Below are 18,221 nucleotides of genomic sequence, written 5' to 3'. Positions count from 1 at the left end.
ACAAGTCCACACTGACTCTCAAAGCATCCCACCCGGACCCGTCCCCTATAACCCACCTAATCTACACATTCCTGAACGCTACGGGCAATTTAGCATGGCCAATCCACCTAGCCTGCACATCTTTGGACTGTGGGAGGAAACCGGAGCACCTAGAGGAAACCCACGCAGTCACGGGGAGAATGTGCAAACTCCACACAGACTGTCGCCCGAGAGTGGAATCAAACCCGGGTCCCTGGCGCTGTGAGGCAGCAGTGCTAACCACTGAGCCACCGTGCTGCCCCAAAAATTAAATTCAAATTTCACCATCTGTCTTGGCGGAATTCAAACCCGGGTCCCCAGAGTGTTACCTGGATTAACTATCCAGCGATATTACCACTAGGCCATCACCTCCCCTTAAGGGCAGCACGGTAGCTCAGTAGTTAGCACTGCTGCCTCACAGCGCCAGGAACCCGGGTTCGATTTCACCCTTGGGCGACTGTCTGTGTGGAATTTGCACATTCTCCCCGTGTCTGCTTGGGTTTCCTCCGGGTGCTCTGGTTTCTTCCCACAGTCCAAAGATGTGCAGGCTAGGTGGATTGGCCATGCTAAATTGCCCGTAGTGTTCAGGAAGAGATCTGGGTGTTCAGGTCCATTGTACCCTGAAGGTGGCAATGCAGGTCGATAGAGTGGTCAAGAAGGCATACGGCATGCTTTCATTCATTGGACGGGGTATTGAGTACAAGAGGGCAGGTCATGTTGCAGTTGTATAGGACTTTGGTTCGACCACGTTTGGAATACTGCGTACAGTTCTGGTCGCCACATTACCAAAAGGATGTGGATGCTTTGGAGAGGGTGCAGAGGAGGTTCACCAGGATGTTGCCTTGTATGGAGGGCGCTAGCTATGAAGAGAGGTTGAGTAGATTAGGATTATTTACATTAGAAGGACGGAGGTTGAAGGGGTACCTGATTGAGGTCTACAAAATCATGAGAGGTATAGACAGGGTGGATAGCAAGAAGCTTTTTCCCAGAGTGGGGGACTCAATTACTAGGGGTCAAGATTTCAAGGTGAGACGGGAAAAGTTTAAGGGAGATATGCGTGGAAAGTTCTTTACGCAGAGGGTGGTGGGTGCCTGGAACGCGTTGCCAGCGGAGGTGGTAGAGGCGAGCACAACAGCGTCATTTAAGATGTATCTAGACAGATCCATGAATGGGCAGGGAGCAGTGGGATACAGATCCTTGGAAAATAGGTGACAGATTTAGATAGAGAATCTGGATCCGCGCAGGCTTGGAGGGCCGAAGGGCCTGTTCTGTGCTGTAATTTTCTTTGTTCTTTGTTCTTTGAATGTGTAGATTAGGTGGGTTATAAGGGATGGGTCTGGGTGGGATGCTTTGAGGTTCGGTATGGACTTATTGGGCCAAAGGGCCTGTATCCACACTGTAGGGATTCTATGATTTATGATTTCTATGAGCACTGTGATGCATATTACATGTAATACAACATGGTGAGTCACTTTCTAATCAAATTGTGCGAGAGTAGTATTGGTTGCCTCTCTGTCCTGCTGACCTCTCTAACTCCACCCCCCAAAAAACTCTGAAGCAAACATAGTTCAGACATTGCTATATGATAGATTCATTCTTATATTGGAGAATCAGATTTGCAGCACAGAATCACTTTTAATCCATCATACATGTTGTCCCAGTGGCAGCATTTTGATAGGAATTAATGCCATATTTCTGCCCTTTCCTGGTATCCTTTAATATTCCTTCTTGTCAAAAGTGAATCGAATTTCTGTATAAATGACATTAAAATCCCTGACTCCATGCCTTTTTATGGTGAAATGTTGCATTCCAACTCCTCCCATCCCAAATCTTTTCTTCATAGGAATCCTGAATTTAATCCTAAAAAATAAGAGGGAGGAGATCCTGCCGAAAGAAATTCCAAGAATTGAGAAGCAAGAAATAAATTTTAGAATTATAACCTCAAGTGGTGCAATTTCTAATTTGTAACCTAAGTGATATGCACCGGGCTGAACAGATAAACACTTGTGTAAAACTGTGTTGCAGGAAAGAAATAAAATAACGTGAATGCTGGAAATCTGAAATAAAGTCTTTAATAAAAATAAAGTTATCCCAAAGCTTTTGTTTAAATTCAAAAAAGTCAATTTAACTCTGGTTGAGATGTTCATTAGTGAATACACCAAGATACAGTCGCTTAATTTGATCATTAGTGTAATGAATGGCATACTACAGACAAATAAAAACGATTTTATTTTCATTCATGATCATAAACACCCACCCCCTCGAAGGGACAAGAATATTTTGAATGACAGCCATGGTCAAGAAAGGAAATGAGTGAAAACTAGAGGAAAGACTGTATGACAATATAAAGAATAAGATATTTGGAAAGAGATGTAAAAAAAAGCAAAGAAGGAACAAAACAGCAAATAGATGTAGAAAATTATATAGAAAAAAACTTGATGGATTAAGACATTTTTCTCGAACATGCATCAGAAAAGTTTACTATGATGATACAGGAAATAATGATGAAGTCAAATTGAATGTTGACCTTATTGCAAGGGAAATGGAATAGCAATAAAGTGAAGTCTGGCTACAAGTGTATAGGGTGTTGGTGAGGCACGCCTTGGAGTGCTGCATGCAGTTTAAAGAATGATATTTCTTATTTAGGGAAGGATACAGTGGTTCAGAGAAACTTGAAGTGAATATCTGCCTTATTCTTTATACAGTTATCTGCTCTTTCCTCTAGTGTAAAATTATTTCTCATATTCTTTATTGACTGTGGCTGTTATTCAATAAATAATATTCTTGTCCCTTTGAGTGTATATGCTGATTATGGATCAGGATAATTTTTTTTTGTCTATAGTTATAATCAATAACAGTTTTGAGCTGTTACCGTATCAATCTCTGACTTATCCCGGTAAAATTAACTTTACCATAATCTAGAGTAGTGTTGTCAGGTGATTCATTGGAAGAAAAGTTTGTCTGATGAGGAAAAGTTGAGCAGCTTGAACGTATACTCATCGGAGTTGAGTAGGAGAGGTGATCTTATTGGAACATATAATATTATGAGGGGCTCGATAGGATGATTACTGAATGGATGTTTTGTGTTGTGAGGGAATTTAGAACTAAGAAGCACAGTTAAAAAGAAGAGGTCCTTCATTTTTAGATGTAAAGGAGCAGGAGTTTCTTTTCTAGTCCTTCCACAAACTTGAACAGAGCCAGTAGAAAGTAATTCGCAATGAAACTGTATTAATGATTTCTTTCAGTTGGACTGTTTGTGACAAGGCCCTTTATACTGATGCAAAAACATAAAATACTGGAGAAAATCAGCAGGTGTGGCAGCATCTGTGGAGAGAGGGGGAGATGGTTAACATTTCCAATCCATTGACCATTACTCAGAAGAGATTTCAGATTTCTAGCATCTGCAGTATTTTACTGTGATTCCTTTATGCTGACAAATAACTGATCAGTTGTGAATGTTTAAGAAAAGTGTAAACCAGAGCAGCCAGGTCTAAATTGGTGGATGTGACCCAGATCTGACAATCTGCAAACTACATACTTCTGGTACATATGAAAGTTACAGTGAAGCAGATGGATGGGTTGAGTGCCTGACTTCTGCCCCTAATTTGTATCTTGGTATGGATGTTTGCGCTAACAAGATTACCAAACTGACTTTGGTGGGCTGTGCAGAAATGGGCAGAGGCAGCGCAGAAGTTATTTTGCTACCAAACTGCCACTCATAGCATTGAAACTATGGGCACTATGAGTTAGAATTTTTCAGCCAAAGGGCAGTCGAAGGTATGAGAATCCTTCAAAAATAGATGTGAGTGGTAAAGCAAACAAAAATAAATAAATAGCAGACTTATTGAATAATTTTGTTGGTACAGGATGATGATGACACACCAGACATTCCAGGGAAATTAATAATAAATCAATGAATGAAGGAGTCGAAATTGGTAAAGTTAATGCAAATGAGGGAATTCTATTTCGGGAAAATGCTAATACCAAGACAGATAAATTCTCTAGTGTTTTAAAGGAAGTAAAAACATTTCAGATGCTTTGCCCTGAGACCTCTGTGTGGGACATTTTGCTAGTGTTATGGGGAGTTTTAAAATAACTTGGCAGGAGTGATGAAACTTGGGAATAACATCAGAGAGGAATACCAGGTGCCCAGAATCCCATGAGGGAAAGATAGAACAAGATTAGGAAATCACAATTTAATAGGTGTGGTCAAAGTAAAAGATAGCTCCAATAGAGACCTGATTCAAGGAACGGTCAACTGGATATTAAATATTTAATACTGAATACAAGGTATTCGGTAAAGATAGGAAAGGCAGATATAGGGACGGGGTGGTGGTATTGGTTAAGGAGAACATTGCAGTGCTGGAGAAAGAGAATGTCCGAGAGAGTTTAAGGACAGCGTCAATTTTCCTAGTGCTGAGGAATGAAAAGAGTGCAATTACTTTGCTCAATGTGGTCTATTGACCGCTAATTAGTAGGAAGGATGTTCAGGAACAAATCTGAGCTGGTGCTTGGGAATGAGATGGTCCAAGTAGATTAAATGAGAGTGGGGAAACAACGAGGGGTCAATGATCAGTGTATTATTGTGTTTCAGCCAATTATGAAAATAACATCTAGCAATCAGAACAAGAACAATAAATTAGGGGAAAAACCAACTTAAAATAAATCTGGACCAGATAGATTACAGTATGAGTTTAGCATTGAAATCAATAGCTGAATAATGGGGTACTTTGAAACAAGAGAGAATCCTAGCACAGTCAATATATAATCCTTTCAAAGGGCAAACAAATCCAGAGTTCTGTGGTTGATAAAAGAAGTAGAAATTAAGGTTTTAAAAAAAAAAGTGCTTTTTTTAATTTATTCACAGACTTTGGGCATCATTTGCTGGGCCAGCGTTTAATTGCCCATCCCTAATTTCTGTTGAGAAGGCTGTGATCTACTGCCTTGAACCGCTGCAGTCCACTTGATGGTGTACACCCACAATGCCTTTAGGAAGGAAGTTCCAAGATTTTGACCCAGCAACACAAGAAACAGAGATACATTTACAAGTCAGGATGGCACCCCTAAGAATAAGGACAGAGAATACACGAAAACATCACCACCTGCAAGTTCCACTTCAAGCAATTCACCATTCATAGAACATAGAACAATACAGCACAGTACAGACCCTTCGGCCCATGACGTTGTGCTGAACTTTTACCCTAATCCTAAGGTCTATCTAATCTCCACCCCTACCTTATACTATCATCCATATACCTATCTAATAGCTGCTTAAATGCCCCTAATGAGGCCGACTCCACTACCCTCTCCGGCAATGCATTCCACGCCCCTACCACTCTGAGTAAAGAGCCTACCTCTGACGACACCCCTATATCTACCTCCACTCAGTTTAAAACTATGCCCCCTTGTAATAGCTACCTCCACCCTAGGAAAAAGTCTCTGGCTGTGTACTGTATCTATATCTCTGATCATTTTGTACAGCTCTATCAAGTCGAAAATGCAATTCAATGCAAAATGAACTACCGTAGTTCAAGAAGGCAGCTCACATTTTAAAGGGTGATTAGGTATGGCCTAGCCAGGAAAGTCCATATCCCCTGAATTAATTAAAAGAAGGGAAAAGTACAATCAAAGCTCGAGAGGAGGGGAGAAATAAGAGAAGCAAAGAAGGTGTGTATACGGAGACGGCTGCTAAAATAAATGGGAATTCCAGAGACGTATAGGTGTCTTTATCAAGGAAGACTTTGCTGCAGTAGCCACAGTAGAAGCATTTATATAGTCGTTAGAAGTGTTTAAAGTTGATTAAAAAAGATATTAGATAGGCTGCCTGTACTTAAAGTTGATAAGGGCACTGGAATTAGATGAGGTGCATAAAAGGTATTGGGGGAGGTGACAGTGAAAATTGCAGTGATTCTGACAATAATTTTTCTACCTTTGTTAGGACATGTCTGGTACGAAAGGACTAGAGAATTGTAAACAAAATACCCTTATCCTGAATTACTAGTCGAATTACATTACGACTATGCCATTGTCTCCCCCTACTTTATTTAAATGAGGTCCTGCCATTGAGATTAACAAGATGTTGACATTTCAATGTTCTTCAGATGTTTAAAGCTGGTTCCATACCATACTCATGAGTACTGAAGGATTCAAATGCCTTCTCTCTTAAAGTCAGATAAAAACCCTGTGCTTTATAATATACGTATAACACATTTAAACATATCCAAAGATAAGCAGGTTAGGTGGATTGGCCATGCTAATGCTAAATTGCCCATTGTATCCAGAGATGTGCAGGGTTACAGGAATAAGGTAGGGGCAGGGCTCTGCATGGAACACTGTTTGGAGGGTTGGTGTAGACTCAGGCTAAATGGCCTGCTTCGACACTGTAGGGGTTCTATGATTTATAATGTATGTTTAACACGTTTCAGTCTGATTACATTTGTTGCCTCTAAGACTGTATCACAGAAAATTATCTTGTTACAAAAATAGCAGTTGTGCAGAATAAAATATGTATATTTATAATGTAAAAAGTTGTTAATAACTCTCATTGTACTAATCTGACAATATTAGCAGTACAAGTACTAATGGTGTAAATCGCCATGTAATTTTATGACAAATATTGGTTCTAATTTTAATATAGGTACAAATAGTACTGTGCTTGAAGAAGATGATGATATTGATGAAGTTCAGGGATTCCATTTTAAGAAATTGAAGTAAGTTATTTTTGTTTTACCTGTATGACTTCCGTCCTTTATTTGGGTCACAAATGGTGCCTCTGATAACAGAATTTTTTTAATCCCTTTATTCTCTTTCATGTGATAAGAGTGTCTTTGGCAAGGTATGAATTGTTTCCCATCACTAATTGCCAATGAATTCAGTGACTTGCTAGGCCATTTCAGAAAACAGTTAAGAGTCAACCAAATTGCTGTGGGTCTGGAGTCACATGTAGGCCAGACCTGGTAAAGGTGTCAGATTTCATTCCTGTAGTGACTGGAACCAGGTGGACCTCATAAACTGAGATTCTTGATTGGGGTTGTTAACCTGGGCCAATCAGGAAAGCCTTGGCTGACCAATATAATCAGGGGATTAGATTCTCCTCAGTTGAGGACTGACTCCGAACTGGTTGGCCAGTGTACTGTGCACTAGTAAATAAAGGGTGACTTAGTAACAGGACACTGGCCTCTGTGTAGTTATTTCAGTTTTGCTCGGACAGGATCTTTTTATGTCCACAACTGGATATTGTCCATGGTGACCCGAAGGGTGTCCAGAAAGTTTAAAACCAAAATGGACCCTTCCGGTGGGGGGTTGTGGGGGGCACCGCTGGTGGAGTATCTGCAAGTGGGAGGTGACTTAAGGCATCCGCATTAGCCACTTAGCTTGCTGACGGTGTTCTAACTTGTATTTGCACGCACTGAGAATAAGGGCCCAATGCTGAGTTCTACCAGAAGTTATGGGCAGCACTGCCTTGTCTTTCTTCAGTAGCCCTAGCTTGAGTGTGTGATCTGTCACTATGACAAATTCCTGTCTGTAAAGGTGCGAGTGAAATTTCCTCACACCAAAGATGACTGCCAAACCTTCCTTCTCTATCTGACCATACTTGCATTCAGCAAATTCTGGGATGATGATTGAGAAGCTGCGAACATCGTTCACGATACACGGACTCCTGGAAGTTTTGGTCATGGACAATGGGACGTCATTTACCAGCAGGGAATTCGAATATTTCCTAAAGTCCAATGGCATTCGGCAAATAAGGACAGCACCATACCATCCATCGTCTGCTGGTCTACTGGAAAGAGTGGTCCAAATGTTGAAGGCAGGCTTAAAGAAGCAGCCTACAGCGTCAGTTGAGACCAAACTGTCCCGGTTCCTGTTCACTTATAGGACCACCCCACACGGACCAATAAGGATAGCTCCAGCAAAGTTGCTGATGGGGAGAAGACTCCACCAGGTTAACACCAGGTTAAATCTGATATTTCCAGACATTGAGGTTTGAGGAGGCGTGGTGAAACTGGAGCAGAAACAGCCATGCTCGTCAAATATCTCCTCTAAGTGAGGGAGACGCTTTAATTCAGGGGTTGAATTTCGGTGCCAGAACCATGGAAATTGCCCTGTATGGGTACAAGACGAGGTTGACGCGAGGTCAGGTCCAATAACTTACAAAGTTCGGGTAGGTGATACAGTCCAGAACACCTGAGAGCCATCACTTCGCAAACCAGGCAGGAGCAAAACATACCTGGCCCCTCAGGACAGCCAGAAGACCGGGTGGAAACTGCAGGTGCTGTCCCTCTGTCTTTTGTTAAGGGAATCTCAGAGTCCAAAATGGATCATCCTCGATACTGTTGCCGCTGGAAGAAGAGGACGAGACTCTTACAAGATGTTCCGGATGCAAGAGATAGACCATGGTCCAGTACACGCTGCCTGTGTCTGAGCTCGAGTCAGAGGAACCAGATTTGGGGCAAAAGTATCGCAAGAGAAGCTACAAATGAACTACTAGGCCTACAACCCTGGACTTAGGCATGGAAGGATGTAGTGATTGGAACCAGGTGGACCTCGTTAACTATGAGGTTCTTGATTGGGTTGTTAACCTGGGCCAACTGGGAAAACCTTTGCTGACCAGTATAATCAGGGAATTAGATTCTCCTCCATTGAGGACTGACTTCGAGCTGGCTGGCAATAGCCAGTGTACTGTGCAGTAGTAAATAAAGGGTGACTTGGTGACAGGACACTGGTCTCAGTGCAATTATCTCACTTCCATAAAGGACATTTACGAGACTGAATGACAGTTTCTTGGTCACGATCACTGAGACAAGTTTTCAAATCTTGTTCATTAAATTTAGATTCCACCATCTGCAATGGTGGGATTGAACCTATAGCATTAATGTGGACCTCTGAATTACTAGATCAGTTATATTACACTACGTCACCATAATCATACAAAAAGAAGAAAGTCGTTAAGCCCATTGGTATCTGTTGATTGTACGAGCTGTGTGTTCCACTGAGTCATCTAGTTCCACTGAACTTTCGCTGTAGCAGTGCAAAGTTTTCTTTCTCGTGTATATATCCCATTCCATTTTGCAAGTTTCTATTGCATCTGCTTCCATTACTCTTTTTGGCCATACATTCCAGCTTGGAGCAACTCACTGTGTAAGCACAATTCTCCTCATCTCCGCCTGGTTCAATGCCAAATATTTTAAATCTCTGTCCCCCCGATACTGACCTACTCACTGGTGGATACAATCCCTTTATTCATTCTATTGAAATCCCTCAGAAAATTTGAAAACTTAATCAAATTTTCCTTAGTCACCTTAACAGAATGGAAAACATGCCAACTTTTGCAATCTCTCCACACAGCTGAAGTCCCTTATTTTTTGTTAGAATTCCAATAAATCTTTGCTGCACTTTCCTAATGAGTGGTGCCAGGACTGAGCACAATTTTGTATTTGAGACTTAATCACAGTTTTATACAGGTTAATCATAACTTTTGCTATTTTGTATTCTATTCCTCTATTCAAACAGTGAAATATCCAACATGTTCTTTGTAAGTATTTTTATCCACATGTTCACCAGATTGATAGATTTGTACGTATGTACTTTATATTCAAACATCCATATCTCTGCTTGGAACACAGGAATATAGCAGTAGGAATCGGCCATAAAGATCCTTGAGTCAGCTCTGTCGTTCCAGATCATGGATGATCTTCTACCTCAAAGCCATATTAGTAGAAATTTGGCAATCCCTGTCTTAAACATATTCAATGAATACTTTATGAGCTTTTCATTTGTCCTGGCCTCCTATCCATAATCCCCTAGCACAATGTCTAGCATCCATGTTGATTCCCTGGCATCATGCTTTGGATGAGTGGAAGTGTCTTCCAATTAAATATCAGGAATTCCAGACCACTGTCTTCAGTTCCCACCTCAAACCCCTTTTCCTAACCGTTGATCCCATTCCTTCCCTGCCATAGTCGGAGACTCAGCAGATTTTTCACAATGTTCATGTCCAATTTGATCCCCTACTCTCTCCCATTTCACCCCAACTGACTTTGTCAAAGAACTTGATGATACAAGGATTAATGCTCAAATACATTTTATACTTCTTTGAAAAAAGTGTTCTGCATAACAGTAGCATGTTGTTATTGCAAGAAACTTATCTTCTGCTTTTAATATCTTTGTATCATCCACAAAAATTACTTGTGGAAGGAAATAAGTGACTGAGACAGTATATATGATAAATGTTTAATGTACATTGTTGATGGCTACTGGAATAAGTATAAGCACAAGCGTTTGTTAAATGTACACCAGAGGTGTAGGCTGTGGATAAAACCACACAACAAAAAATTTAAGAAAAGTTAGTTGAGGAAAGCTTGTTTGAGGGAAGTACTTTTGAAATGAATTATGTAACAGTATTATGTAACTGATTATGTAACAGTATATTTTAAAGGATTGGGGAACAGATAGATTATGATGTAAAAATGAATACAAGGTTTTCAAGGTTATTTGGAGAACTGAAAAATATCTGTTTGTATACAGATCTTTTGACCAACTATGCTGTACAATAAAATCTGCTCACCATGCTCCATTACAAAGTATCTTATGCGCACTGGAACAGAAAAAATAGAAAGAAGGAAATTGGCTATAAACTGATCTTAATGCCCTCCTTCATCCTGCACCGCCCTCCTTCATCCTGCACCACCCTCCCCAACAGCTTTCTCTTTCCCACGTTTGCCTTCTTCCTGCCAACCCCCACCACCTTACACACTTTTTAGTCCCCCCTCCTCCTGTCCCTCTGTGTAACTGTTGTATTGTTCTTTTAACAGGCAGCTATATCCTGATTTAACAAGTCAGCTGAAAGAATTAAGAAAACATCTTATTGAAAGCATTAATGACATGGCTCTGCTGAAAGTGTGGGAACTTCAAGGTATAACATCAGTCTGTGCAAAATTTGGATATTTTATGATTGTAGCTACAGAAAAAGTGCTGACATGTGACATATTTTCTTACAAAGGGAAGTGAAAGTCATTTAAAAACAAGTGCATATTCACAACTCCAGTGTTACTATCCACGATTTGGCACTTTAATTCCAAGATGTATATGGTAGTACAGTAATCATTTTGGTGACTGGCTGTTGAAAATGCGTCGGCTTCATTTTGGGTGTCTATTAGACCAATAAGATCTCTGAATCAAGGTAATGTATTATCCTGCTTTTTCAACTTCATAATGTTTCAGATACTTTTCAAAGGAAAAATGAAAAGATATCATAAACTTACAGGGAAAGTTGTAGAATATTGTTTTATACATCACTCAGCCAAATGCCCAATAGGCACAGAGTCTTTCACTTGATTGAGTGACTCACAATTAAACTTAAAATTCAATGATTTCATTTCTTTTCACCAGAAAGCTGAAGGCGTACAATATCTTGCATGTTATTTCATGATATTGGCTATTGCTGTAATCCTCAAAGGGTTAGCATGGCAGTAAAATCCATGTAAAATTGGACTACATATCTAGATATTTTCACCTTCATTTGTAGTCCAGTGGTGCCTCATATTGTTTCATGGAAGTAAAACATAAATTGCTGGAAATACCCAATATGTTGGGCATTATCTATGGGGAGGGAACATATGGGGTTGATAACCTTTCGTCAGAACTAGAAAACATGTGATAAGTGTGCTGACGTCCTTGGGGTGAATCTGGGTCAGATAAATAGGGATCAAAGGTTTGCAGGAAAAACATAACCGCATAATGTTGAAGGAGAGAGAGTTTGAACACATTTGAGCTGTATTCCCATGATGTAGAAAGATAGGACAAACGAATCTAGGGCTTCTTGTATGATGAAAGAGAAATTAAAATGGAGAAGGAAAAGCATGTTTATGAAGGAGGTTAAGTGAACAATATTATTGAGAATTAAAGAAATATTTACAATTTTTTAAAACAATCCTCGTTGATGATAACAAACTCATTCATGACATGTAACTTTCTTTAATCCCTTACAAAGCAGGCATTTATAATGGTAATTTCACTTTAAATACTTGATGAGCACTTGGAGCTGTCAATGGTTGCAGTTTATGGTGTGGTCATCTATTGAAATAATATAATGGCACACCAAAATTGAGACCGTAGTATTAATATAATCAAGAGTGTACTGAACTCAAGGTTGTGCCAGTTTTCATTTCATGATAATTTTAAAGTGAGACACATTCCCACAAGTGTTTGTGGGTGTTCATGCGAAATAATATTGAATAGATTGGTAATAGGGTGACTGTTTACACCATGCCCTACTCTGTGCTTAGTCTGAAGTATGAAATTATTTTTATTTTTCGATTTGATCTATCTGTGTTCCTATATTGCTTCAGTAGATGACCACATTGTAACAGTACCAACTTAAAAGATGATTACATCATAAACTTTCTTAAGTGTAAGTAATTTGGCAGCACAGTTTCAAGACAATTGATACCAATAAACACACGGTAAAGCTCTCTGACAATGTGCTTTTTGAAAACTAGGAGCTTGGTTCAATTTTTGTGTGACTTCGTCCTATGTCAAATGCAAAGAGAAATTTGCTGAGTCAAAACTAGTCTACTCGCAGCTATCTCACCACAAAACTGTATCCACTGCAGACAGTGAATCCTTGAAGGTCTGCTTGTGGAATTCTGAATAACTTGTACAATTTTCACATGAAACATGATTGTCTGGCAATGTTGTGAGGTCTCAAGTTCATCTGGACATACATATCAATAAACCCAACAGAGGAACTGGAATGGTCATCCTTAACAAATGTGATTCTGTCAACAAAATGCATGCCTTTCTTAATTAGAGGTCCAAACTTGCATCTACTGGGCCTGCCACTGTGCATAATCATATGGCCTTAATGGAAAGCTAGTTAAAAAAGACAAAGAACTGCGAGGTGATATATATGATAGATGTAATAACTTCAAACCTTGACTCTGCTGGTTAATTTAAAACATGATTTAATGCAACTAGTAACATTTATTTAAAGAGTACATTACACATTTCTTACATGCCTAGCTCCCTGATTCAACTCCACGTCTTGCACAGATTACCCAATCCTTTCCTAATTGGACTAAAAGTCACATGACTCCTTCCTCATCCTGAAAGGGCCCAACTAATAGGGTTTATTCTCATGGCTCACTGCATCTGTAGTGTATGATATGGCCAAGGCAGGAAGCTCTGAATTTGTTTGCCCATAGAGTCTCCTATCACAACTGTTCTCACTCATCTTCTTTCCCTCATATACAGCAGGGCCATCTGTGATGCCACAGACTTAGATTTTGCTGCACTCCTTCAAGGAACCATCATCTTTGTCAGCATCCAAAATGGAAAGGCAGTTAGTGAGTGGGACTTCTGGAGACTTTCCTATTTGCCTGTTTCTGTTTAACTCACTGGCAGTCACCCATTCCTATCTCCCTGCCTACCGCTAACTTGTAGTGTGATCACCTCCCTCAATGTCCTTACCACATAATTCCCTGCCTCATGAATGAACATCAGTGACCCCAGCCACTGTTCAAACTCCAAAACTCAGAACTCAAGTTGTGCAGTTGTTGACACTTCCTGCATGTGATTGCATCTAGGCCACGTGAAGTGTCCACGGATCCCCTGTTCCGCTTGGCCAAGCTGCCTGGCCATACCTTATTTTCCATTTAACATAGTTTAACTGTATTTTCTTTAACTTTACTTTTGTACCATTTACTATGAACTGGAGATTTGTAGAAAGTAGAAATTAATCTCCCCTTACCACGAATTGGGTTCCTCTCCTGTGCCTGAAATTCTTACTTTCCTTGTGCTAGTTATCTTTCTTTCAAAATTACTGACTTGAAACACAGTTCCTAACAGCAACTGTTCAACAACCAGGTCAACTCAGGACTTCCCTGTAATGTCACTGTTGGTATGTTTCTCTGCTACAGAGTAATATTCTAGAGGCTTCATCCATCTCTGCCTCTATCCCTGAAAGTAAGAATGAAGTCTTTCCCCACTCTCCGTGATCTTTTTAAACTTGCTCCTCCACTGTCTTGGTGCTCTGTTTAGAATGCAGCTGAATTTTCCTAATACTTACTGTTTTGCATGAGAATTCATTTGACTTCTACTATAGCGGTAATTAAGTTTCCAAAATTCTAGCACATAAAACTAAGAGAAGAATTACAAAGAGCACGGAGGTCACGATACTAATTTAACAGGCATCAACAATTTATCTGCTGCCAAATGTACCCTATTATCAGTGTATTGTTTTCAGAAATAAGAAGGTTTTAGTATGAGAAGGAATGAAAACCTACCTTCAGATGGAGGTGGACAAGAAAAAAAGGTAGCTGTTCCATGGCTATTGGCCAAGAGTGGTTAGACTGGTGATCCCAATCTGAGGTATATTAACAGGGACAGGAGGGGAGGAAGGTACAATGAAGATTAAAAAGGTGAACCACACCAACTCCATGGGGAAGACCTACATCAATCTGAGGGAAAAACAAGACTATTGTTGCTGAGACCACCACAAAAGACAACAGAATCACTGGGATGTGGGAATGGACTAAAAGCAAATCAGGGCAGGACTTATACACATAATGGTAAGGTCCTGGAGAGTGTTGCTGAACAAAGAGACCTTGGAGTGCAGGTTCATAGTTCCTTGAAAGTGGAGTCGCAGGTAGAAAGGATAGTGAAGAAAGCGTTTGGTATGCTTGCCTTTATTGGTCAGTGCATTGAATATAGGAGTTAGGAGGTCATGTTGCAGCTGTACAGGACATAGGTTAGGCCACTTTTGGAGTAATGCTTGCAGTTCTGGTCTCCCTCCTATAGGAAGGATATTGTGAAACTTGAAAGGGTTCAGAAAAGATTTATGAGGATGTTGCCAGGGTTAGAGAGTTTGAGCTATAGGGAGAGGCTGAATAGGCTGGGGCAATTTTCTCTGCCTTGAGAAGTGATAATAATAGGGAACAAGGAAGTGGCAGAGGTATTGAATAAGTACTTTGCATCAGTCTCCATGGTGGAATAGCATACCAGAACTTCAGGAGAGCTGGGGGCAGAGATGAGTGTACATCACTAAGAAGAAAGTGTTGGGAAGATGAAAGATTTGAAGGTGGTTAAATAACCTGAACCAGATGGACTGCGTGTCAGGGTTATGAAGTAGATAAATGAGGAGATTGTGGAGGCATTAGTGGCGATCTGTCAGGAGTCACTGGAGTCAGAGAGGGTCACAGAGGAGTTGAATATGGCTAATGTAACACCCCTGTTTAAGAAGGGAGGGAGGCAGAAGATGGGAATTTATAGGCCAGTTAGCCTGACTTCAGTTGTTGGTATGATTTTAGAGTCCAATATTAAGCATGAGATTGTGGTCTATTTGGAAGTGCATAGTGAAATAGGGCTTAATCAACATGGCTTCATTAAGGCAGGGTGGGGGGGAGCGGTGGCGGGGGGGGGGGGGGGAGGTGGGTGTGGTCATGCCTAAGAAATGTTTTACAGTTCTTTGAGGAGGTAACAAGCAAGTTAGACAAAGGAGAGCCAGTGGTTGTGATATATTTGGATTTCCAGAAGGCATTTGACAAGGTGCTGCACAGGAGGCTGCTAAATAAGATAAAAGCTCAGAGTGTAATATGACAGTGGAGGAGCTACTGTGAAAAGGAAGGGGTTTTGGACATGATAGAGTGGTGTCATAGAGGAAACCAACCTTTTAGAATGCTGAAAATGAAGCTACATTAACCTGTTCTTTACTGTTGCATTTAATTATTGAAATAATATATGTTTTGTGGCAGGTTTGTAACTCATTCATCCAGAAGTAACTCGACATTCTCTGTTTATCGTGGTTAGTAAGGAACTTTTCTAGGTTGTCACATTGTAAATTGTTTTGCGTGTTTAAAAAGTTATTTTTCTTTCACAATTTCAAGCCCGACCCGCACCATTCAACTCAAATCCAGGCTCTTCTCACCTCTGTGTGCATAACAAATCTGCCCCATACATTCTCTGTGCAACAATTGGATTTATATGTTAGATCTGGACTTTATGAATGTGCCAGTCTGACCTTACTTGCGTTCATTGAACCACCTGACCTATGAATGACATGCACTGTTGTGGTTAACCTCTCAAACTATGATGCCCCTGCAGAAAGATTGTCCAACATCTTCTCACTGCCTATTTCTGCAATTCTTCACTAACATCTCTGCAAGTAACAAGGAGTAAAAGTTTAATGATTGATCATTGATGCCATCCTCCTTTTCTGTAAGTGGTTATCAGCCTCACAATTTGCACTTATTCCTGAGAATTTAGCAATGGTGAAGTATATCAGTGCTAAAACAATCATCTTGCATTTGCAATATTGTGAACAGTTTTGGGCTATGTATCTAAGGAAGGATGTGCTTGTCATAGAGTAATACAGTTAGGAAACAGGTCCTTGGGCCCCAACCGGTCCATTCTGACCATGATACCGACTCAGCTAGTTCCAAATGCCCACATATCCCTCTAAACCCTCCCCATCCATGTACCTATCCAAATGTTTTTAAATGTTGCTACTGTACCTGCCACAACCCCTTTTTCTGGCAGCCCATTCCATAGATGCACCACTCTCTGTGTGAAGAAGTTGCCCTTCAGGTCCTTTAAAAATCTTTCCCCTCTCACATTAAACCTACACCCTCTAGTCTTCAATTCCCCATCCCTGAGCATTCATCCTATTTATGCCCCTCATGATTTTATGTCTTGGAAGGGGTTTACAAGAATGATCCAGTGGATGAAGGGCTTGTTATATGAGGAGTGGTTGAGGACTCTGGATCTGTACTCTTATGGATTTTAGAAGAATAAAGGGGAATTGCATTGAAATGTACAGAATATTGAGAGGCCTGAATATAGAGTGGACAAGAAGATCTTTAAGGTTCTTGAGTAAATTTGTAGCTCGGGTTGTGAATGCTGTGGTTGGTTTACTGGCCAAGCTGGTTCGTTAGCTCACAGATGTTTCATTATCCTGCTGGATAATGAAGAGGCTTCCAATTGTAAAAGAGGCTAGGACCCGAGACCACAGCCACAGAGTGAGAGGACAACTGTTTCGAGGCAGCATGGTGGCACAGAGGTTCAGTTGCAGCCTTGGGTGACTGGCTGTGTGTGGACATCCTCCCCATGTCTGTGTGGTTTTCCTCCAGATGCTCCGGATTCCTCCCACAGTCTGAAGATGTGCAGGTTAGGTGGATTAGCCATGTTAAATTGCTTTGCATTGTCGAGGGAGGTAGGGGCTAGGTGGATTAGCCAAGTTAAATGCAGGGTTATGGGGAGAAAAAGGACTAAGACTCCAAAAACTTGTGTTTTCAAATAAACCTGTTAGACTATAACCTGGTGTCGTATGATTTCTGAAATTAGGAGGAATTTCTTCAGCTAGTTGGTGGTGAATTTGTGGAACTCATTGCTGTGCAGGGCTGTGAAGGCCAAATCATTGAGTGTCTTTAAGGCAAATGGGTTCTTGATTAGTAAGGGGATCAAGAGTTACAGGAAAAAGGCAGAAGAATGGGGTTTGAGAAAAATATCAGCCATGAGTAATGGAGCAGACTCAATTAGCCAAATGGCCTAATTCTGCTTCTATATCTTATGGAATTCATGATACTCCTGCAAACTCAAAGTGAAATTGAAAATTAAAACTCTCCTCCTCTCAGTTATGGACTTTTCCCTTGAGCTTAAAAAATCCCACACATAACAATCTGAAATAAATAAAAGACCACTAGTGATGCACAAATTCGCATTCAGTCTAAAGACAGGCCACAAATTTGGTTTAAAAGAAATTATCGTGGCTACAGAAATACTGACAAGTTAATTACTATTTTTAGACGTACAGAATGCCCACGAGTTGTTAACTCACAAGTCAGAAACCAAAATTTACAATAAACAATAATATATATAAATCCCACAGTTTACATCACAGAAAGACGTGCCTGTTTGAAAGTCTGCATTCAGCACACAGTTTTAGTGTTAACTGCCATACCTTGAATTTGTTCGGAAATGTTTAAAGCCAGCAGCTTTAACATTCTAGTGCTGATTAGACAATTATAAAAAGGTATTAGCTGTAGCAGCTGGCACATAGCAAGACATTTGATGGCTCAGGAACCAAGCTAGTAAATGCACAGGATCTTAGATCTGACATTGGAGGTCATGATGGAGTAAGCCCACAGGGGAAAAGGTTTCCTCTACCTCAATGAATTGGATATCATCCTGCCCTGCTAACTTTCTCC

The 18,221-nt window shown here is 40.5% G+C and overlaps 1 protein-coding gene across 1 annotated transcript in view; it reads left to right on the top strand.

Annotated features, from left to right (window-relative positions):
* uggt2 (UDP-glucose glycoprotein glucosyltransferase 2) overlaps positions 1-18,221 on the top strand; it is a 298,559-nt gene that overhangs the window by 65,197 nt on the left and 215,141 nt on the right. Inside the window, exons 8-9 of the mRNA XM_048597609.1 lie at positions 6,656-6,728; positions 10,833-10,933. Coding sequence (XP_048453566.1) covers positions 6,656-6,728; positions 10,833-10,933 — 174 coding nt within the window. The remainder of the gene's footprint in view (positions 1-6,655; positions 6,729-10,832; positions 10,934-18,221) is intronic.

Source organism: Rhincodon typus, chromosome 6, assembly GCF_021869965.1.
Source record: "Rhincodon typus isolate 14 chromosome 6, sRhiTyp1.1, whole genome shotgun sequence".
Classification (NCBI taxonomy): Eukaryota; Metazoa; Chordata; class Chondrichthyes; order Orectolobiformes; family Rhincodontidae; genus Rhincodon; species Rhincodon typus.
This window is presented reverse-complemented; position numbering and strand designations above follow the sequence as displayed.